General features: G+C 52.5%; 1 protein-coding gene and 1 non-coding gene across 2 annotated transcripts in view; both read left to right on the forward strand.

The window, feature by feature from the left end:
- Positions 1-23,634, forward strand: part of myg1 (myg1 exonuclease) — a 39,489-nt gene that overhangs the window by 11,985 nt on the left and 3,870 nt on the right. The window contains exons 2-5 of the mRNA XM_070869415.1: positions 6,622-6,734; positions 18,199-18,358; positions 20,941-21,090; positions 23,479-23,601. Of these exons, the coding sequence (XP_070725516.1) occupies positions 6,622-6,734; positions 18,199-18,358; positions 20,941-21,090; positions 23,479-23,601 (546 nt within the window). The remainder of the gene's footprint in view (positions 1-6,621; positions 6,735-18,198; positions 18,359-20,940; positions 21,091-23,478; positions 23,602-23,634) is intronic.
- On the forward strand, positions 4,875-5,065 carry LOC139241046 (U2 spliceosomal RNA). Its single transcript, XR_011588772.1, has one exon. It is a non-coding gene; the product is annotated as a U2 spliceosomal RNA (small nuclear RNA).

The following is a 23,634-nucleotide window of genomic DNA, read 5'->3' on the forward strand; positions in this document are numbered from 1 at the left end:
TAAGGGTCACTCACAGTAACTGTACGGAGTCACTGTTTATTCAGGGTAAGGGTCACTCACTAACTGTACAGAATCACTGTTTATTCAGGGTAAGGGTCACTCACTGTAACTGTGCAGAGTCACTGTTTATTCAGGGTAAGGGTTACTCACTAACTGTACAGAATCACTGTTTATTCAGGGTAAGGATCACTCACTGTGTAACTGTACAGAGTCACTGTTTATTCAGGGTAAGGGTCACTCACTAACTGTACAGAGTCACTGTTTATTCAGGGTAAGGATCACTCACTGTGTAACTGTACAGAGTCACTGTTTATTCAGGGTAAGGGTCACTCACTGTAACTGTACAGAGTCACTGTTTATTCAGGGTAAGGGTCACTCACTGTGTAACTGTACAGAGTCACTGTTTATTCAGGGTAAGGGTCACTCACTGTGTAACTGTACAGAGTCACTGTTTATTCAGGGTGAGGGTCACTCACTGTAACTGTACAGAGTCACTGTTTATTCAGGGTAAGGGTCACTCACTAACTGTACAGAGTCACTGTTTATTCAGGGTAAGGGTCACTCACTAACTACAGAGTCACTGTTTATTCAGGGTAAGGGTCACTCACTAACTGTACAGAGTCACTGTTTATTCAGGGTAAGGGTCACTCACTAACTGTCCAGAGTCACTGTTTATTCAGGGTAAGGGTCACTCACTAACTGTACAGAGTCACTGTTTATTCAGGGTAAGGGTCACTCACTAACTGTCCAGAGTCACTGTTTATTCAGGGTAAGGGTCACTCACTAACTGTACAGAGTCACTGTTTATTCAGGGTAAGGGTCACTCACTGTGTAACTGTACAGAGTCACTGTTTATTCAGGGTAAGGGTCACTCACTAACTGTACAGAGTCACTGTTTATTCAGGGTTAGGGTCACTCACTGTGTAACTACAGAGTTACTGTTTATTCAGGGTAAGGGTCACTCACAGTAACTGTACAGAGTCACTGTTTATTCAGGGTAAGGGTCACTCACTAACTGTGCAGAGTCACTGTTTATTCAGGGTAAGGGTTACTCACTAACTGTACAGAGTCACTGTTTATTCAGGGTAAGGGTCACTCACTGTAACTGTACAGAGTCACTGTTTATTCAGGGTAAGAGTCACTCACTGTGTAACTGTACAGAGTCACTGTTTATTCAGGGTAAGGATTACTCACTAACTGTACAGAGTCACTGTTTATTCAGGGTAAGGGTCACTCACTGTGTAACTGTACAGAGTCACTGTTTATTCAGGGTAAGGGTCACTCACTGTGTAACTGTACAGAGTCACTGTTTATTCAGGGTAAGGATCACTCACTAACTGTACAGAGTCACTGTTTATTCAGGGTAAGGGTCACTCACTAACTGTACAGAGTCACTGTTTATTCAGGGTAAGGGTCACTCACTAACTGTACAGGGTCACTGTTTATTCAGGGTAAGGATCACTCACTAACTGTACAGAGTCACTGTTTATTCAGGGTAAGGGTCACTCACTAACTGTACAGAGTCACTGTTTATTCAGGGTAAGGATCACTCACTAACTGTACAGAGTCACTGTTTATTCAGGGTAAGGGTCACTCACTAACTGTACAGGGTCACTGTTTATTCAGGGTAAGGGTCACTCACTAACTGTACAGAGTCACTGTTTATTCAGGGTAAGGGTCACTCACTAACTGTACAGAGTCACTGTTTATTCAGGGTAAGGGTCACTCACTGTGTAACTGTACAGAGTCACTGTTTATTCAAGGTAAGGGTCACTCACTAACTGTACAGAGTCACTGTTTATTCAGGGTAAGGGTCACTCACTGTGTAACTGTACAGAGTCACTGTTTATTCAGGGTAAGGGTCACTCACTGTGTAACTGTACAGAGTCACTGTTTATTCAGGGTAAGGGTCACTCACTGTAACTGTACAGAGTCACTGTTTATTCAGGGTAAGGGTCACTCACTGTAACTGTACAGAGTCACTGTTTATTCAGGGTAAGGGTCACTCACTGTGTAACTGTACAGAGTCACTGTTTATTCAGGGTAAGGGTCACTCACTGTGTAACTGTACAGAGTCACTGTTTATTCAGGGTAAGGGTCACTCACTCACTGTACAGAGTCACTGTTTATTCAGGGTAAGGGTCACTCACTGTATAACTGTACAGAGTCACTGTTTATTCAGGGTAAGGGTCACTCACTAACTGTACAGTGTCACTGTTTATTCAGGGTAAGGGTCACTCACTAACTGTACAGAGTCACTGTTTATTCAGGGTAAGGGTCACTCACTAACTGTACAGAGTCACTGTTTATTCAGGGTAAGGGTCACTCACTAACTGTACAGAGTCACTGTTTATTCAGGGTAAGGGTCACTCACTGTAGCTGTACAGAGTCACTGTTTATTCAGGGTAAGGGTCACTCACTGTAACTGTACAGAGTCACTGTTTATTCAGGGTAAGGGTCACTCACTCACTGTACAGAGTCACTGTTTATTCAGGGTAAGAGTCACTCACTGTAACTGTACAGAGTCACTGTTTATTCAGGGTAAGGGTCACTCTCTGTAAATGTACAGGGTCACTGTTTATTCAGGGTAAGGGTCACTCACTAACTGTACAGAGTCACTGTTTATTCAGGGTAAGGGTCACTCACTGTGTAACTGTACAGAGTCACTGTTTATTCAGGGTAAGGGTCACTCACTGTAACTGTACAGAGTCACTGTTTATTCAGGGTAAGGGTCACTCACTAACTGTACAGAGTCACTGTTTATTCAGAGTAAGGGTCACTCACTGTATAACTGTACAGAGTCACTGTTTATTCAGGGTAAGGGTCACTCACTAACTGTACAGAGTCACTGTTTATTCAGGGTAAGGGTCACTCACTAACTGTACAGAGTCACTGTTTATTCAGGGAAAGGGTCACTCACTGTAACTGTACAGAGTCACTGTTTATTCAGGGTAAGGGTCACTCACTAACTGTACAGAGTCATTGTTTATTCAGGGTAAGGGTCACTCACTAACTGTACAGAGTCACTGTTTATTCAGGGTAAGGGTCACTCACTAACTGTACAGAGTCACTGTTTATACAGGGTAAGGGTCACTCACTGTATAACTGTACAGTCACTGTTTATTCAGGGTAAGGGTCACTCACTGTAACTGTACAGAGTCACTGTTTATTCAGGGTAAGAGTCACGCACTAACTGTACAGAGTCACTGTTTATTCAGGGTAAGGGTCACTCACTGTAACTGTACAGAGTCACTGTTTATACAGGGTAAGGGTCACTCACTGTGTAACTGTACAGAGTCACTGTTTATTCAGGGTAAGGGTCACTCACTGTAACTGTACAGAGTCACTGTTTATTCAGGGTAAGAGTCACGCACTAACTGTACAGAGTCACTGTTTATTCAGGGTAAGGGTCACTCACTGTAACTGTACAGAGTCACTGTTTATACAGGGTAAGGGTCACTCACTGTAACTGTACAGAGTCACTGTTTATTCAGGGTAAGGGTCACTCACTGTGTAACTGTACAGAGTCACTGTTTATTCAGGGTAAGGGTCACTCACTAACTGTACAGAGTCACTGTTTATTCAGGGTAATGGTCACTCACTAACTGTACAGAGTCACTGTTTATTCAGGGTAAGGGTCACTCACTAACTGTACAGAGTCACTGTTTATTCAGGGTAATGGTCACTCACTAACTGTACAGAGTCACTGTTTATTCAGGGTAAGGGTCACTCACTGTGTAACTGTACAGAGTCACAGTTTATTCAGGGTAAGGGTCACTCACTAACTGTACAGAGTCACTGTTTATTCAGGGTAATGGTCACTCACTAACTGTACAGAGTCACTGTTTATTCAGGGTAAGGGTCACTCACTGTGTAACTGTACAGAGTCACTGTTTATTCAGGGTAAGGGTTACTCACTGTAACTGTACAGTCACTGATTATTCAGGGTAAGGGTCACTCACTAACTGTACAGAGTCACTGTTTATTCAGGGTAAGGGTCACTCACTAACTGTACAGAGTCACTGTTTATTCAGGGTAAGGGTCACTCACTAACTGTACAGAGTCACTGTTTATTCAGGGTAAGGGTCACACTAACTGTACAGAGTCACTGTTTATTCAGGGTAAGGGTCACTCACTAACTGTACAGAGTCACTGTTTATTCAGGGTAAGGGTCACTCACTGTGTAACTGTACAGAGTCACTGTTTATTTAGGGTAAGGGTCACTCACTGTGTAACTGTACAGAGTCACTGTTTATTCTGGGTAAGGGTCACTCACTGTAACTGTACAGAGTCACTGTTTATTCAGGGTAAGGATCACTCACTGTAACTGTACAGAGTCACTGTTTATTCAGGGTAAGGGTCACTCACTAACTGTACAGAGTCACTGTTTATTCAGGGTAAGGGTCACTCACTAACTGTACAGAGTCACTGTTTATTCAGGGTAAGGGTCACTCACTGTATCTGTACAGAGTCACTGTTTATTCAGGGTAAGGGTCACTCACTAACTGAACAGAGTCACTGTTTATTCAGGGTAAGGGTCACTCACTGTAACTGTACAGAGTCACTGTTTATTCAGGGTAAGGGTCACTCACTGTAACTGTACAGAGTCACTGTTTATTCAGGGTAAGGGTCACTCTCTAACTGTACAGAGTCACTGTTTATTCAGGGTAAGGGTCACTCACTGTAACTGTACAGAGTCACTGTTTATTCAGGGTAAGGGTCACTCACTAACTGTACAGAGTCACTGTTTATTCAGGGTAAGGGTCACTCACTAACTGTACAGAGTCACTGTTTATTCAGGGTAAGGGTCACTCACTAACTGTACAGAGTCACTGTTTATTCAGGGTAAGGGTCACTCACTGTAACTGTACAGAGTTACTTCTCGACCTTTTGGCTAAGATCAAGTGTGGACTGACCAGCCACCATGACCTCCGGGTGGTTTCTCCCTGGTCAGGAAGGTATATGCTTGCATTTTTGAAAACAGGAGGTGTGTGGGGGACCTGACCCATCCACCTCCATGGCACGAACCTGGTATTGCAGTACTTCCAGGAACGGTGCAGTGGCTCTAGGCCTTTTGGCTAAGAGCACTGGCGCAGAGTGATCCTTGGCATGTGCAAGGTGACCTCTGGCATTTGTGATTTGACAAAGAATTGGAACGATTGGCTACGAATTTAAAAAAAAAACTGTACAGAGTTACTGTTTATTCAGGGTAAGGGTCACTCACTAACTGTCCAGAGTCACTGTTTATTCAGGGTAAGGGTCACTCACTAACTGTACAGAGTCACTGTTTATTCAGGGTAAGGGTCACTCACTAACTGTACAGAGTCACTGTTTATTCAGGGTAAGGGTCACTCACTGTAACTGTACAGAGTCACTGTTTATTCAGGGTCAGGGTCACTCACTAACTGTACAGAGTCACTGTTTATTCAGGGTAAGGGTCACTCACTAACTGTACAGAGTCACTGTTTATTCAGGGTAAGGGTCACTCACTAACTGTACAGAGTCACTGTTTATTCAGGGTAAGGGTCACTCACAGTAACTGTACAGAGTCACTGTTTATTCAGGGTAAGGGTCACTCACTGTAACTGTACAGAGTCACTGTTTATTCAGGGTAAGGGTCACTCACTAACTGTACAGAGTCACTGTTTATTCAGGGTAAGGGTCACTCACTAACTGTACAGAATCACTGTTTATTCAGGGTAAGGGTCACTCACTAACTGTACAGAGTCACTGTTTATTCAGGGTAAGGGTCACTCACTAACTGTACAGAGTCACTGTTTATTCAGGGTAAGGGTCACTCACTGTAACTACAGAGTCACTGTTTATTCAGGGTAAGGGTCACTTACTAACTGTGCAGAGTCACTGTTTATTCAGGGTAAGGGTCACTCACTAACTGTACAGAGTCACTGTTTATTCAGGGTAAGGGTCACTCACTAACTGTACAGAGTCACTGTTTATTCAGGGTAAGGGTCACTCACTGTAACTACAGAGTCACTGTTTATTCAGGGTAAGGGTCACTCACTAACTGTCCAGAGTCACTGTTTATTCAGGGTAAGGGTCACTCACTAACTGTCCAGAGTCACTGTTTATTCAGGGTAAGGGTCACTCACTGTAACTGTACAGAGTCACTGTTTATTCAGGGTAAGGGTCACTCACTGTAACTGTACAGAGTCACTGTTTATTCAGGGTAAGGGTCACTCACTGTAACTACAGAGTCACTGTTTATTCAGGGTAATGGTCACTCACTGTAACTGTACAGAGTCACTGTTTATTCAGGGTAAGGGTCACTCACTGTAACTGTACAGTCACTGTTTATTCAGGGTAATGGTCACTCACTGTAACTGTACAGAGTCACTGTTTATTCAGGGTAATGGTCACTCACTAACTGTACAGAGTCACTGTTTATTCAGGGTAAGGGTCACTCACTGTGTAACTGTACAGAGTCACTGTTTATTCAGGGTAAGGGTCACTCACTAACTGTACAGAGTCACTGTTTATTCAGGGTAAGGGTCACTCACTAACTGTCCAGAATCACTGTTTATTCAGGGTAAGGGTCACTCACTGACTGTACAGAGTCACTGTTTATTCAGGGTAAGGGTCACTCACTGTCTCGTTTCCCAGAATGCACAGATAGTTCGAACGCGTGACCCCAAGCTCCTGGCGGAGTGTGATGTGGTGGTGGACGTGGGAGGGGTTTATGACCCAGAGAATCACCGCTATGACCACCATCAGAGGTAAGCACCATCACAGACTGTGTCGTATTAAAGGCACCACATTACGGAGAGAGACCAGACAGACTCTACCTGTGTCGACTAAACAAGATACACTTCTTCACACGAAGGGGACTTGAAATCTTCGATTTGTTCCCCCAAAACGCTGAGCGTGCTCGGGGTCAACTGGTAAACGTTTGTTGGTTATCGAGGGAAGTTAAACAATGGTGGGTTATTGAAGTTAAGGTACAAATGGCGGAACAGGCTCGAAGGGCTGAACATGTTGCTTAATCAATAGGAGCAGGAGTCGGCCATTCGGCCCCTCGAGCCTGCTCCGCCGTTCAATAAGACCACGGCTGATCTTCAACCTGAACTCCACTTCCCCGCCCGATCCCCATATCCCTCCATTCCCTTACTGCCCCAAAAATCCATCGATCACAGCCTTGGATAGACCCAACGACTGAGCCCTCTGGGGCAGAGAGTTCCCCTAGACCCCAAAAATCTATCGATCCCAGCCTTGGATATACCCAACGACTGAGCCCTCTGGGGCAGAGAGTTCCAGAGATTCACCCCCCCTCCGAGTGAAGAAATTCCTCCTCATCTCAGTCCTAAATGGCCGCCCCCTTATCCCGAGACTGTGTGACCCCTGGTTCTACGCTCCCCACAGCCCGGGGGGGGAAACACCCTTCCTGCATCCAGCCTGTCAGAACTGTGCGTGTTTCAATCAGATCATCTCTCAGCCTTCTAAACTCCGGAGAATATCGGCCTCGTCCGCTCATCGGACAATCCCCCCATCCCAGGAATCAGTCTGGTGAACCTTCGCTGCACTCCCTCAATGGCAAGTATATCCTTCCTTGGGTAAGGAGACTAAAACTGTGCACAATACTCCAGGTGTGGTCCCACCAGGGGCTTATATAATTGTAGAAAGACTTCCTCACTCCTATATTCCAACCCAACCAGCAATAGAGGCCAACGTACCATTTGCCTTCCTAATTGCTTGCTGTACCTGCGTACTAACTTTCTGTGGTCTGTGTACAAGGACGATTCTGTTTTTATATTCTTTCTACCAATAACCTCACATTTCCCCACATTAAACCCGACTGCCCACTCACTCACTCACTCTATCTGTATCCCATTGCAGACGCTGTGTGTTCTCCTCACAGCTTACTGTTCCCCCTCGCTTTGTATCGTCAGCAAACTTGGCTACATTGCACTCGGTCATTGATATAGATTGTAAATAGCTGGGGCCCCAGCACTGAACCCTGCAGCACCCCACCAGTTACAGCCTGCCAACCTGAAAATGGCCCGTTTATCCCCACTCTCTGTTTAATGTCCGTGAACCAATCCTCGATCCATGCTAATACATTACCTCCAACCCCAATCTTGTGTAATAACCTTTTAGGTGAAACTTTATCGAATGCCTTTTGGAAATCCAAATGTATTACATCCACTGGTTCCCCTTTATCTACCCTGCTGGATACATCCTCAAAAAGCTCGAATAAATTTGCCAAACACAATTTCCTTTTCTTGAAACCGTGTTGAATCTGCCTAAACATTTGGTGATTTTTGACGTGCCCTGTTACCACGTCCTTAGTAATAGATTCGAGCATTTTCCCTATGACTGATGTCAGACTAACTGGCCTATAGTTCCCTGTTTTCCCTCTCCCTCCTTTGTAACAGGCTCAAGGGGCTGAATGGCCTCCTCCTGTTCCTAATGTAACAGACTCGAGGGGCTGAATGGCGCCCTCCTGTTCCTAATGTAACAGGCTCGAGGGGCTGAATGGCCTCCTCCTGTTCCTAATGTAACAGGTTCGAGGGGCTGAATGGCCTCCTCCTGTTCCTAATGTAACAGGCTCGAGGGGCTGAATGGCCTCCTGTTCCTAATGTAACAGACTCGAGGGGCTGAATGGCCTCCTCCTGTTCCTAATGTAACAGGCTCGAGGGGCTGAATGGCCTCCTGTCCCTAATGTAACAGGCTCGAGGGGCTGAATGGCCTCCTCCTGTTCCTAATGTAACAGGCTCGAGGGGCTGAATGGCCTCCTCCTGTTCCTAATGTAACAGGCTCGAGGGGCTGAATGGCCTCCTCCTGTTCCTAATGTAACAGGCTCGAGGGGCTGAATGGCCTCCTGTTCCTAATGTAACAGACTCGAGGGGCTGAATGGCCTCCTCCTGTCCCTAATATAACAGGCTCGAGAGGCTGAATGGCCTCCTGTTCCTAATGTAACAGACTCGAGGGGCTGAATGGCCTCCTCCTGTTCCTAATGTAACAGGCTCGAGGGGCTGAATGGCCTCCTCCTGTTCCGAATGTAACAGGCTCGAGTGGTTGAATGGCCCCCTCCTGTTCCTAATGTAACAGGCTCGAGGGGCTGAATGGCCTCCTCCTGTTCCTAATGTAACAGGCTCGAGGGGCTGAATGGCCTCCTCCTGTTCCTAATGTAACCGGCTCGAGGGGCTGAATGGCCTCCTCCTGTTCCTAATGTAACAGGCTCGAGGGGCTGAATGGCCTCCTCCTGTTCCTAATGTAACAGGCTCGAGGGGCTGAATGGCCTCCTCCTGTTCCTAATGTAACAGGCTCGAGGGGCTGAATGGCCTCCTCCTGTTCCTAATGTAACAGGCTCGAGGGGCTGAATGGCCTCCTCCTGTTCCTAATGTAACAGGCTCGAGGGGCTGAATGGCCTCCTCCTGTTCCTAATGTAACAGGCTCGAGGGGCTGAATGGCCTCCTCCTGTTCCTAATGTAACAGACTCGTAGGGCTGAACGGCCTCCTCTTGTTCCTAATGTAACTGGCTCGAGGGGCTGAATGGCCTCCTCCTGTTCCTAATGTAACAGGCTCGAGGGGCTGAATGGCCTCCTGTTCCTAATGTAACAGACTCGAGGGGCTGAATGGCCTCCTCCTGTCCCTAATATAACAGGCTCGAGAGGCTGAATGGCCTCCTCCTGTTCCTAATGTAACAGGCTCGAGGGGCTGAATGGCCTCCTCCTGTTCCGAATGTAACAGGCTCGAGTGGCTGAATGGCCCCCTCCTGTTCCTAATGTAACAGGCTCGAGGGGCTGAATGGCCTCCTCCTGTTCCTAATGTAACAGGCTCGAGGGGCTGAATGGCCTCCTCCTGTTCCTAATGTAACAGGCTCGAGGGGCTGAATGGCCTCCTCCTGTTCCGAATGTAACAGACTCGAGGGGCTGAATGGCCTCCCCTTGTTCCTAATGTAACAGACTCGAGGGGCTGAATGGCCTCCTGTTCCTAATGTAACAGACTCGAGGGGCTGAATGGCCTCCTCCTGTCCCTAATGTAACAGGCTCGAGGGGCTGAATGGCCTCCTCCTGTCCCTAATGTAACAGGCTCGAGGGGCTGAATGGCCCCCTCCTGTTCCTAATGTAACAGGCTCGAGGGGCTGAACGGCCTCCTCCTGTCCCTAATGTAACAGGCTCGAGGGGCTGAATGGCCTCCTCCTGTTCCTAATGTAACAGGCTCGAGGGGCTGAATGGCCTCCTGTTCCTAATGTAACAGACTCGAGGGGCTGAATGGCCTCCTCCTGTTCCTAATGTAACAGGCTCGAGGGGCTGAATGGCCTCCTCCTGTTCCTAATGTAACAGGCTCGAGGGGCAGAATGGCCTCCTCCTGTTCCTAATGTAACAGGCTCGAGGGGCTGAACGGCCTCCTGTTCCTAATGTAACAGACTCGAGGGGCTGAATGGCCTCCTCCTGTTCCTAATGTAACAGGCTCGAGGGGCTGAATGGCCTCCTCCTGTTCCTAATGTAACAGGCTCGAGGGGCTGAATGGCCTCCTCCTGTTCCTAATGTAACAGGCTCATCCTGTTCCTAATGTAACAGGCTCGAGGGGCTGAATGGCCTCCTCCTGTCCCTAATATAACAGGCTCGAGACGCTGAATGGGCCTCCTCCTGTTCCTAATGTAATAGGCTTGAGGGGCTGAATGGCCTCCTCCTGTTCCTAATGTAACAGGCTCGAGGGACTGAATGGCCTCCTCCTGTTCCTAATGTAACAGGCTCGAGTGGCTGAATGGCCCCCTCCTGTTCCTAATGTAACAGGCTCGAGGGGCTGAATGGCCCCCTCCTGTTCCTAATGTAACAGGCTCGAGGGGCTGAATGGCCTCCTCCTGTTCCTAATGTAATAGGCTCGAGGGGCTGAATGGCCTCCTCCTGTTCCTAATGTAACAGGCTCGAGGGGCTGAATGGCCTCCTCCTGTTCCTAATGTAATAGGCTCGAGGGGCTGAATGGCCTCCTCCTGTTCCTAATGTAACAGGCTCGAGGGGCTGAATGGGCCTCCTCCTGTTCCTAATGTAACAGGCTCGAGGGGCTGAATGGCCTCCTGTTCCTAATGTAACAGGCTCGAGGGGCTGAATGGCCTCCTCCTGTTCCTAATGTAACAGGCTCGAGGGACTGAATGGCCTCCTCCTGTTCCTAATGTAACAGGCTCGAGGGACTGAATGGCCCCCTCCTGTTCCTAATGTAACAGGCTCGAGGGGCTGAATGGCCTCCTGTCCCTAATGTAACAGGCTCGAGGGGCTGAATGGCCTCCTCCTGTTCCTAATGTAACAGGCTCGAGGGGCTGAATGGCCTCCTCCTGTTCCTAATGTAACAGGCTCGAGGGACTGAATGGCCCCCTCCTGTTCCTAATGTAACAGGCTCGAGGGGCTGAATGGCCTCCTCCTGTTCCTAATGTAACAGGCTCGAGGGGCTGAATGGCCCCCTCCTGTTCCAAATGTAACAGACTCGAGGGGCTGAATGGCCTCCTCCTGTTCCTAATGTAACAGACTCGAGGGACTGAATGGCCTCCTCCTGTTCCTAATGTAACAGGCTCGAGGGGCTGAATGGCCTCCTCCTGTTCCGAATGTAACAGGCTCGAGGGGCTGAATGGCCCCTCCTGTTCCTAATGTAACAGGCTCGAGGGGCTGAATGGCCTCCTGTTCCTAATGTAACAGACTCAAGGGGCTGAATGGCCTCCTCCTGTCCCTAATGTAACAGGCTCGAGGGGCTGAATGGGCCTCCTCCTGTTCCTAATGTAATAGGCTCGAGGGGCTGAATGGCCTCCTCCTGTTCCTAATGTAACAGGCTCGAGGGGCTGAATGGCCTCCTCCTGTTCCTAATGTAACAGGCTCAAGGCGCTGAACGGCCTCCTCCTGTTCCTAATGTAACAGGCTCGAGGGGCTGAATGGCCTCCTCCTGTTCCTAATGTAATAGGCTCGAGGGGCTGAATGGCCTCCTCCTGTTCCTAATGTAACAGGCTCGAGGGGCTGAATGGCCTCCTCCTGTTCCTAATGTAACAGGCTCAAGGCGCTGAATGGCCTCCTCCTGTTCCTAATGTAATAGGCTCGAGGGGCTGAATGGCCTCCTCCTGTTCCTAATGTAATAGGCTCGAGGGGCTGAATGGCCTCCTCCTGTTCCTAATGTAACAGGCTCGAGGGGCTGAATGGCCTCCTCCTGTTCCTAATGTAACAGGCTCAAGGCGCTGAATGGCCTCCTCCTGTTCCTAATGTAACCGGCTCGAGGGGCTGAATGGGCCTCCTCCTGTTCCTAATGTAACAGGCTCGAGGGGCTGAATGGCCTCCTCCTGTTCCTAATGTAACAGGCTCGAGGGGCTGAACGGCCTCCTCCTGTTCCTAATGTAATAGGTTCGAGGGGCTGAACGGCCTCCTCCTGTTCCTAATGTAACAGACTCAAGGGGCTGAATGGCCTCCTCCTGTTCCTAATGTAACAGACTCGAGGGGCTGAATGGCCTCCTCCTGTTCCTAATGTAACAGGCTCGAGGGGCTGAATGGCCTCCTCCTGTTCCTAATGTAACAGGCTCGAGGGGCTGAATGGCCTCCTGTTCCTAATGTAACAGACTCGAGGGGCTGAATGGCCTCCTCCTGTCCCTAATATAACAGGCTCGAGAGGCTGAATGGCCTCCTGTTCCTAATGTAACAGACTCGAGGGGCTGAATGGCCTCCTCCTGTTCCTAATGTAACAGGCTCGAGGGGCTGAATGGCCTCCTCCTGTTCCGAATGTAACAGGCTCGAGTGGTTGAATGGCCCCCTCCTGTTCCTAATGTAACAGGCTCGAGGGGCTGAATGGCCTCCTCCTGTTCCTAATGTAACAGGCTCGAGGGGCTGAATGGCCTCCTCCTGTTCCTAATGTAACCGGCTCGAGGGGCTGAATGGCCTCCTCCTGTTCCTAATGTAACCGGCTCGAGGGGCTGAATGGCCTCCTCCTGTTCCTAATGTAACAGGCTCGAGGGGCTGAATGGCCTCCTCCTGTTCCTAATGTAACAGGCTCGAGGGGCTGAATGGCCTCCTCCTGTTCCTAATGTAACAGGCTCGAGGGGCTGAATGGCCTCCTCCTGTTCCTAATGTAACAGACTCGAGGGGCTGAACGGCCTCCTCCTGTTCCTAATGTAACAGGCTCGAGGGGCTGAATGGCCTCCTCCTGTTTCTAATGTAACAGGCTCGAGGGGCTGAATGGCCTCCTCCTGTTCCTAATGTAACAGGCTCGAGGGGCTGAATGGCCTCCTCCTGTTCCTAATGTAACAGGCTCGAGGGGCTGAATGGCCTCCTCCTGTTCCTAATGTAACAGACTCGTAGGGCTGAACGGCCTCCTCTTGTTCCTAATGTAACTGGCTCGAGGGGCTGAATGGCCTCCTCCTGTTCCTAATGTAACAGGCTCGAGGGGCTGAATGGCCTCCTGTTCCTAATGTAACAGACTCGAGGGGCTGAATGGCCTCCTCCTGTCCCTAATATAACAGGCTCGAGAGGCTGAATGGCCTCCTCCTGTTCCTAATGTAACAGGCTCGAGGGGCTGAATGGCCTCCTCCTGTTCCGAATGTAACAGGCTCGAGTGGCTGAATGGCCCCCTCCTGTTCCTAATGTAACAGGCTCGAGGGGCTGAATGGCCTCCTCCTGTTCCTAATGTAACAGGCTCGAGGGGCTGAATGGCCTCCTCCTGTTCCTAATGTAACAGGCTCGAGGGGCTGAATGGCCTCCTCCTGTTCCGAATGTAACAGACTCGAGGGGCTGAATGGCCTCCCCTTGTTCCTAATGTAACAGACTCGAGGGGCTGAATGGCCTCCTGTTCCTAATGTAACAGACTCGAGGGGCTGAATGGCCTCCTCCTGTCCCTAATGTAACAGGCTCGAGGGGCTGAATGGCCTCCTCCTGTCCCTAATGTAACAGGCTCGAGGGGCTGAATGGCCCCCTCCTGTTCCTAATGTAACAGGCTCGAGGGGCTGAACGGCCTCCTCCTGTCCCTAATGCAACAGGCTCGAGGGGCTGAATGGCCTCCTCCTGTTCCTAATGTAACAGGCTCGAGGGGCTGAATGGCCTCCTGTTCCTAATGTAACAGACTCGAGGGGCTGAATGGCCTCCTCCTGTTCCTAATGTAACAGGCTCGAGGGGCTGAATGGCCTCCTCCTGTTCCTAATGTAACAGGCTCGAGGGGCAGAATGGCCTCCTCCTGTTCCTAATGTAACAGGCTCGAGGGGCTGAACGGCCTCCTGTTCCTAATGTAACAGACTCGAGGGGCTGAATGGCCTCCTCCTGTTCCTAATGTAACAGGCTCGAGGGGCTGAATGGCCTCCTCCTGTTCCTAATGTAACAGGCTCGAGGGGCTGAATGGCCTCCTCCTGTTCCTAATGTAACAGGCTCATCCTGTTCCTAATGTAACAGGCTCGAGGGGCTGAATGGCCTCCTCCTGTCCCTAATATAACAGGCTCGAGACGCTGAATGGGCCTCCTCCTGTTCCTAATGTAATAGGCTTGAGGGGCTGAATGGCCTCCTCCTGTTCCTAATGTAACAGGCTCGAGTGGCTGAATGGCCCCCTCCTGTTCCTAATGTAACAGGCTCGAGGGGCTGAATGGCCCCCTCCTGTTCCTAATGTAACAGGCTCGAGGGGCTGAATGGCCTCCTCCTGTTCCTAATGTAATAGGCTCGAGGGGCTGAATGGCCTCCTCCTGTTCCTAATGTAACAGGCTCGAGGGGCTGAATGGCCTCCTCCTGTTCCTAATGTAATAGGCTCGAGGGGCTGAATGGCCTCCTCCTGTTCCTAATGTAACAGGCTCGAGGGGCTGAATGGGCCTCCTCCTGTTCCTAATGTAACAGGCTCGAGAGGCTGAATGGCCTCCTCCTGTTCCTAATGTAACAGGCTCGAGGGACTGAATGGCCTCCTCCTGTTCCTAATGTAACAGGCTCGAGGGACTGAATGGCCCCCTCCTGTTCCTAATGTAACAGGCTCGAGGGGCTGAATGGCCTCCTGTCCCTAATGTAACAGGCTCGAGGGGCTGAATGGCCTCCTCCTGTTCCTAATGTAACAGGCTCGAGGGGCTGAATGGCCTCCTCCTGTTCCTAATGTAACAGGCTCGAGGGACTGAATGGCCCCCTCCTGTTCCTAATGTAACAGGCTCGAGGGGCTGAATGGCCTCCTCCTGTTCCTAATGTAACAGGCTCGAGGGGCTGAATGGCCCCCTCCTGTTCCAAATGTAACAGACTCGAGGGGCTGAATGGCCTCCTCCTGTTCCTAATGTAACAGACTCGAGGGACTGAATGGCCTCCTCCTGTTCCTAATGTAACAGGCTCGAGGGGCTGAATGGCCTCCTCCTGTTCCGAATGTAACAGGCTCGAGGGGCTGAATGGCCCCTCCTGTTCCTAATGTAACAGGCTCGAGGGGCTGAATGGCCTCCTGTTCCTAATGTAACAGACTCAAGGGGCTGAATGGCCTCCTCCTGTCCCTAATGTAACAGGCTCGAGGGGCTGAATGGGCCTCCTCCTGTTCCTAATGTAATAGGCTCGAGGGGCTGAATGGCCTCCTCCTGTTCCTAATGTAACAGGCTCGAGGGGCTGAATGGCCTCCTCCTGTTCCTAATGTAACAGGCTCAAGGCGCTGAACGGCCTCCTCCTGTTCCTAATGTAACAGGCTCGAGGGGCTGAATGGCCTCCTCCTGTTCCTAATGTAATAGGCTCGAGGGGCTGAATGGCCTCCTCCTGTTCCTAATGTAACAGGCTCGAGGGGCTGAATGGCCTCCTCCTGTTCCTAATGTAACAGGCTCAAGGCGCTGAATGTCCTCCTCCTGTTCCTAATGTAATAGGCTCGAGGGGCTGAATGGCCTCCTCCTGTTCCTAATGTAATAGGCTCGAGGGGCTGAATGGCCTCCTCCTGTTCCTAATGTAACAGGCTCGAGGGGCTGAATGGCCTCCTCCTGTTCCTAATGTAACAGGCTCAAGGCGCTGAATGGCCTCCTCCTGTTCCTAATGTAACCGGCTCGAGGGGCTGAATGGGCCTCCTCCTGTTCCTAATGTAACAGGCTCGAGGGGCTGAATGGCCTCCTCCTGTTCCTAATGTAACAGGCTCGAGGGGCTGAACGGCCTCCTCCTGTTCCTAATGTAATAGGTTCGAGGGGCTGAACGGCCTCCTCCTGTTCCTAATGTAACAGACTCAAGGGGCTGAATGGCCTCCTCCTGTCTCTAATGTAACAGGCTCGAGGGGTTGAATGGGCCTCCTCCTGTTCTTAATGTAACAGGCTCGAGGGGCTTAATGGGCCTCCTCCTGTTCCTAATTTAACAGGGTTGAGGGGCTGAATGGCCTCCTCCTGTTCCTAATGTAACAGGGTCGAGGGGCTGAATGACCTCCTCCTGTTCCTAATGTAACAGACTCGAGGGGCTGAATGGCCTCCTCCTTTTCCTAATGTAACAGGCTCGAGGGGCTGAATGGCCTCCTCCTGTTCCTAATGTAACAGGCTCGAGGGGCTGAATGGCCTCCTCCTGTTCCTAATGTAACAGGCTCGAGTGGCTGAATGGCCCCCTCCTGTTCCTAATGTAACAGGCTCGAGTGGCTGAATGGCCTCCTCCTGTTCCTAATGTAACAGGCTCGAGGGGCTGAATGGCCTCCTGTTCCTAATGTAACAGGCTCGAGGGGCTGAATGGCCTCCTCCTGTTCCTAATGTAACAGGCTCGAGGGGCTGAATGGCCTCCTCCTGTTCCTAATGTAACAGGCTCGAGGGGCTGAACGGCCTCCTCCTGTTCCTAATGTAACAGGCTCGAGGGGCTGAATGGCCTCCTCCTGTTCCTAATGTAACAGGCTCGAGGGGCTGAATGGCCTCCTCCTGTTCCTAATGTAACAGGCTCGAGGGGCTGAATGGCTTCCTCCTGTTCCTAATGTAACAGGCTCGATGGGCTGAAAGGCCTCCTCCTGTTCCTAATGTAACAGGCTCGAGGGGCTGAATGGCCTCCTGCCCCTAATGTAACAGGCTCGAGGGGCTGAATGGCCTCCTCCTGTTCCTAATGTAACAGGCTCGAGGGGCTGAACGGCCTCCTCCTGTTCCTAATGTAATAGGTTCGAGGGGCTGAACGGCCTCCTCCTGTTCCTAATGTAACAGACTCAAGGGGCTGAATGGCCTCCTCCTGTCTCTAATGTAACAGGCTCGAGGGGTTGAATGGGCCTCCTCCTGTTCCTAATGTAACAGGCTCGAGGGGCTTAATGGGCCTCGTCCTGTTCCTAATGTAACAGGCTCGAGGGGCTGAATGGCCTCCTCCTGTTCCTAATGTAACAGGCTCGAGGGGCTGAATGGCCTCCTCCTGTTCCTAATGTAACAGACTCGAGGGGCTGAACGGCCTCCTCCTGTTCCTAATGTAACAGGCTCGAGGGGCTGAATGGCCTCCTCCTGTTCCTAATGTAACAGACTCGAGAGGCTGAATGGCCTCCTCCTGTCCCTAATGTAACAGGCTCGAGGGGCTGAATGGCCTCCTCCTGTTCCTAATGTAACAGACTCGAGGGGCTGAACGGCCTCCTCCTGTTCCTAATGTAACAGGCTCGAGGGGCTGAATGGCCTCCTCCTGTCCCTAATGTAACAGGCTCGAGGGGCTGAATGTCCTCCTGTTCCTAATGTAACAGGCTCGAGGGGCTGAATGGCCTCCTGTTCCTAATGTAACAGGCTCGAGGGGCTGAATGGCCTCCTCCTGTTCCTAATGTAACAGGCTCGAGGGGCTGAACGGCCTCCTCCTGTTCCTAATGTAACAGGCTCGAGGGGCTGAGTGGCCTCCTCCTGTTCCTAATGTAACAGACTCGAGGGGCTGAATGGCCTCCTCCTGTTCCTAATGTAACAGGCTCGAGGGGCTGAATGGCCTCCTCCTGTCCCTAATGTAACAGGCTCAAGGGACTGAATGGCCTCCTCCTGTTCCTAATGTAACAGGCTCGAGGGGCTGAACGGCCTCCTGTTCCTAATGTAACACTCGAGGGGCTGAATGTCCTCCTGTTGCTAATGTAACAGGCTCGAGGGGCTGAATGGCCTCCTCCTGTTCCTAATGTAACAGGCTCGAGGGGCTGAATGGCCTCCTCCTGTTCCTAATGTAACAGGCTCGAGGGGCTGAATGGCCTCCTGTTCCTCATGTAACAGGCTCGAGGGGCTGAATGGCCTCCTGTTCCTCATGTAACAGACTCGAGGAGCTGAATGGTGATCTCCCTCTCCCCCACCCCCTGACCCTCATGCTCTGCCCCTCTCCACAGGTCGTTCTCTGAGAGTATGTCGACACTGAGGCCCGAGAGTCGCTGGGTGACCAAATTGAGCAGCGCTGGCCTGGTGTACTTACACTTCGGGAGGAGGGTCCTGGCCGGGGCTCTGGGACTGGACGGGGCCGACCCTCGAGTGGGAGTGCTGCACGACAAGGTGGGTGAGGGGGCTCGGGGGACCCTCGAGTGGGGGTGCTGCACGACAAGGTGGGCTCGGGGGCTCGGGGGACCCTCGAGTGGGGGTGCTGCACGACAAGGTGGGTGAGGGGGCTCGGGGGACCCTCGAGTGGGCACACTACACGACAAGGTGGGTGAGGGGGCTCGGGGGACCCTCGAGTGGGCACACTGCACGACAAGGTGGGTGAGGGGGCTCGGGGGACCCTCGAGTGGGCACACTGCACGACAAGGTGGGTGAGGGGGCTCGGGGGACCCTCGAGTGGGCACACTGCACGACAAGGTGGGTGAGGGGGCTCGGGGGACCCTCGAGTGGGCACACTGCACGACAAGGTGGGTGAGGGGGCTCGGGGGACCCTCGAGTGGGGGTGCTGCACGACAAGGTGGGTGAGGCGGTGAGGGGGACCCTCGAGTGGGCACACTGCACGACAAGGTGGGTGAGGGGGCTCGGGGGACCCTCGAGTGGGGGTGCTGCACGACAAGGTGGGTGAGGGGGCTCGGGGGACCCTCGAGTGGGCACACTGCACGACAAGGTGGGCGAGGGGGCTCGGGGGACCCTCGAGTGGGGGTGCTGCACGACAAGGTGGGTGAGGGGGACCCTCGAGTGGGCACGCTGCACGACAAGGTGGGCGAGGGGGCTCGGGGGACCCTCGAGTGAGGGTGCTGCACGACAAGGTGGGCTCGGGGGACCCTCGAGTGGGCACACTGCACGACAAGGTGGGTGAGGGGGCTCGGGGGACCCTCGAGTGGGGGTGCTGCACGACAAGGTGGGTGAGGGGGCTCGGGGACCCTCGAGTGGGCACACTACACGACAAGGTGGGCGAGGGGGCTCGGGGGACCCTCGAGTGGGCACACTACACGACAAGGTGGGCGAGGGGGCTCGGGGGACCCTCGAGTGGGCACACTGCACGACAAGGTGGGCGAGGGGGCTCGGGGGACCCTCGAGTGGGCACACTGCTCGACAAGGTGGGTGAGGGGGCTCGGGGGACCCTCGAGTGGGCACACTGCTCGACAAGGTGGGTGAGGGGGACCCTCGAGTGGGCACACTACACGACAAGGTGGGTGAGGGGGTGAGGGGGACCCTCGAGTGGGCACACTGCTCGACAAGGTGGGTGAGGGGGCTCGGGGGACCCTCGAGTGGGGGTGCTGCACGACAAGGTGGGTGAGGTGGCTCGGGGGACCCTCGAGTGGGCACACTGCACGACAAGGTGGGTGAGGGGGCTCGGGGGACCCTCGAGTGGGCACACTGCACGACAAGGTGGGTGAGGGGGCTCGGGGGACCCTCGAGTGGGCACACTACACGACAAGGTGGGCTCGGGGGCTCGGGGGACCCTCGAGTGGGCACACTGCACGACAAGGTGGGTGAGGGGGACCCTCGAGTGGGCACACTGCACGACAAGGTGGGTGAGGGGGACCCTCGAGTGGGCACACTGCACGACAAGGTGGGTGAGGGGGACCCTCGAGTGGGCACACTGCACGACAAGGTGGGTGAGGGGGCTCGGGGGACCCTCGAGTGGGCACACTACACGACAAGGTGGGTGAGGGGGCTCGGGGGACCCTCGAGTGGGCACACTGCACGACAAGGTGGGTGAGGGGGACCCTCGAGTGGGCACACTGCACGACAAGGTGGGTGAGGGGGACCCTCGAGTGGGCACACTGCACGACAAGGTGGGTGAGGGGGCTCGGGGGACCCTCGAGTGGGCACACTACATGACAAGGTGGGTGAGGGGGCTCGGGGGGAGGGAACTCTGTCTCGAGAGTTGGCGCTGGGCAAGTTTCGGTCCCTGGGTGTAAAGGAGGGCGAGGTTTAAGGGGCCCTGTTTAACCGATCTCTCTCTCTCTGTCTCCGTCTCCCTCTCTCGCTCTCTGTCCCTCTCTCTCTGTCTCTCTGTCCCGCTCTCTCTGTCTCTCTGTCCCGCTCTCGCTCTCTCTCTGTCTCACACACACTCTGTGTCTCTCTGTCTCGCTCTCTCTCTCTGTCCCTCTCTCTCGTTCGCTGGCTCTCGCTCTCTCTCTGTCTCACACTCTCACACACACTCTGTGTCTCTCTCTCTCTCTCTCTCTCTGTCTCTCTCTCTCTCTCTCTCTCTCTGTCTCCGTCTCCCTCTCTCTCTCTCACACTCTCTCTGTGTCCCTCTCTTTCTCTCTGTCCCCCTCTCTCTCTCTCTCGCTCTCTGTCCCTCTCGCTCTCGCTCGCTCTGTCTCACACACACTCTGTGTCTCTGTCTCTCTCTGTCTCGCTCGCTGGCTCCCGCTCGCTCGCTGGCTCTCTCTCTCTGTCTCTCGCTCTCACACACACTCTGTCCCTCTCTCTCTCTCTCGCTCGCGCTGGCTCTCTCTCTGTCTCTCGCTCTCACACACTCTGTCCCTCTCTCTCTCTCCCGCTCGCGCGCTCGCTCTCTCTGTCTCTCGCTCTCACACACACTCTGTCCCTCTCTCTCTCTCTCTGTCCCTCTCTCTCTCTCTCTCGCTCGCTGGCTCCCGCTCGCACGCTCGCTCGCGCTGGCTCTCGCTCTCTCTCTCTCTCTCTCTCTCTCACACTCTCTGTCTCTCTCTCTCCCACAGTTGTATGAGAACTTTGTGGAGGAAATCGATGCGATCGATAACGGAATCTCTCAGTATGAGGGGGAGTCCCGATACAACATGACCACCAACCTAAGCTCCCGTATCGCCCACCTGAACCCCCCCTGGAATGCAGAGTCGCAGGACACCGAGGTGAGCGCGCCGATTATCCGGGTCAATATCACAGTGCTGTTTGTGGGAGCTTGCTGTGCGCATATTGGCTGCCACATTACAACAGTGACCACACTTCAGAAAAAGTACTTCATTGGCTGTGAGTTGCTTTGGGATGTCTTGAGGAGGAGAAAGGTGCTATATAAATGCAAGGCTTTGTTTCTCCTGGGATTGGATGTAATCTTCTAGCCTGGATTGGGGATTGGTTAACGGACAGGAAACCGAGAGTCGGGATAAAGGGGTCATTCTCGGGTCGGCAGGCTGTAACTAGTGAGGTGCCGCAGGGATCAGTGCTGGGGCCCCAGCTATTTACAATCTATATCAATGATTTGGATGAAGGGACCGAGTGTGATATATCCAAGTTTGATACAAAACTCGGTGGGAATGTGAGTCGTGAGGAGGATGCAAAGAGGCTTCAAGGGGATATATCATCATCGTCATAGTCAGTCCCTCGGAATCGAGGAAGACTTGCTCCCACTCTAAACACGAGTCCTGAGGTGGCTGAACAGCCCAATACGGGACCCACAGTCCCTGTCACAGGTGGGACAGGTAGACGTTGAGGGAAGGGGAGGGTGGGACAGGTTTGCCGCACGCTCCTTCCGCTGCCTGCGCTTGGTTTCTGCACGCTCTCGGCGACGAGACTCGAGGTGCTCAGCGCCCTCCCGGATGCACTCCCTCCACTTAGGGCGGACTGGTCTTTGGGCCGGGGACTCCCAGGTGTCGGTGGGGATGTTGCACTTTATCAGGGAGGGCTTTGAGGGTGGTCCCTTGTAACGTTTCCTCTGCCCACCTTTGGCCCGTTTGCCCGTGAAGGAGTTCCGAGTAGAGCGCTCGCTTTGGGGAGTCTCGTGTCTGGGGGGGAACCATGCGGACAATGTGGCCCTGCCCAGCGGAGCTGGTCGAGTGTGGTCAGTGCTTCAATGCTGGGGATGTTGGGCCTGGTCGAGGACGCTAACGTTGGTGCGTCTGTCCTCCCGGGGGATTTGCAGGATCTCGCGGACACATCGTTGGTGGTATTTCTCCAGCGACTGTACATGGATATAGACAGGTTATATGAGTGGGCAAGAACATGGCAAATGGAAGATACTGTGGTGAAATGTGAAGTTATCCACTTTGGTAGGAAAAATAGAAAAGCCGAGAGTATTGTTTAAACGCTGAGCGATTGGGGAATGTTGGTGTTCAGAGGGACCTGTGTGTCCTTGTACACAAACCACAGAAAGTTAACGTACAGCCACAGCAAGTAATGAGGAAAGCAAAGGGTATGTTGGCCTTTATTACAGGAGGAATCGTGTGTCAGAGTGAAGAGGTCCTGCCATTATATAAGCCCCTGGTGGGACCACACCTGGAGTATTGTGCACAGTTTTAGTCTCCTTACCCAAGGAAGGATATACTTGCCATTGAGGGAGTGCAGCGAAGGTTCACCAGACTGATTCCTAGGATGGGGGGATTGTCCGATGAGCGGACGAGGCCGATATTCTCCGGAGTTTAGAAGGCTGAGAGATGATCTGATTGAAACACGCACAGTTCTGACAGGATAGATGCAGGAAGGGTGTTTCCCCCCCGGGCTGTGGGGAGCGGAGAACCAGGGGTCACACAGTCTCGGGATAAGAGGTCGGCCATTTAGGACCGAGATGAGGAGGAATTTCTTTACTCGGAGGGGGGTGAATCTCTGGAACTCTCTGCCCCAGAGGGCTCAGTCGTTGGGTCTATCCAAGGCTGGGATCGATGGATTTTTGGGGTCTAGGGGAACTCTCTGCCCCAGAGTGCTCAGTCGTTGGGTATATCCAAGGCTTAGATCGATAGGATTTTTGGGGTCTCGGGGAACTCTCTGCCCCAGAGGGCTCAGTCGTTGGGTATATCCAAGGCTGGGATCGATAGATTTTTGGGGTCTAGGGGACCTCTCTGCCCCAGAGGGCTCAGTCGTTGGGTCTATCCAAGGCTTAGATCGATAGGATTTTTGGGGTCTTGGAGAACTCTCTGCCCCAGAGGGCTCAGTCGTTGGGTCTATCCAAGGCTTAGATCGATAGATTTTTGGGGTCTAGGGGAACTCTCTGCCCCAGAGGGCTCAGTCGTTGGGTATATCCAAGGCTTAGATCGATAGGATTTTTGGGGTCTAGGGGAACTCTCTGCCCCAGAAGGCTCAGTCGTTGGGTATATCCAAGGCTGGGATCGATGGATTTTTGGATGTTAAGGGATAGGGAGATCAGGCGGGGAAGGGGAGTTCAGGTCACAGATCAGCCACTATCTCATTGAATGGCGGAGCAGGCTCGAGGGGCCGAATGGCCGACTCCTGCTCCTTGTGCTAAGTTCTGTTCTCCTGATCCTTCCCCTCGGGTCAGCGAGACTCACCCTGTGTGTCCTGTGTTCCAGGCCGGATTCACCAAGGCCCTGAAGTTGGTGGGCACAGAGTTCATGGACCGAATGGAGTTTTACCACAACGCGTGGCTCCCAGCACGGACGCTGGTCGAGGATGCGATACGGGGCCGGTTTGAGGTAAGTGTGCAGATAGGCCGAGTCGCTCATCCC

This window comes from Pristiophorus japonicus, chromosome X (assembly GCF_044704955.1).
Source record: "Pristiophorus japonicus isolate sPriJap1 chromosome X, sPriJap1.hap1, whole genome shotgun sequence".
Classification (NCBI taxonomy): Eukaryota; Metazoa; Chordata; class Chondrichthyes; family Pristiophoridae; genus Pristiophorus; species Pristiophorus japonicus.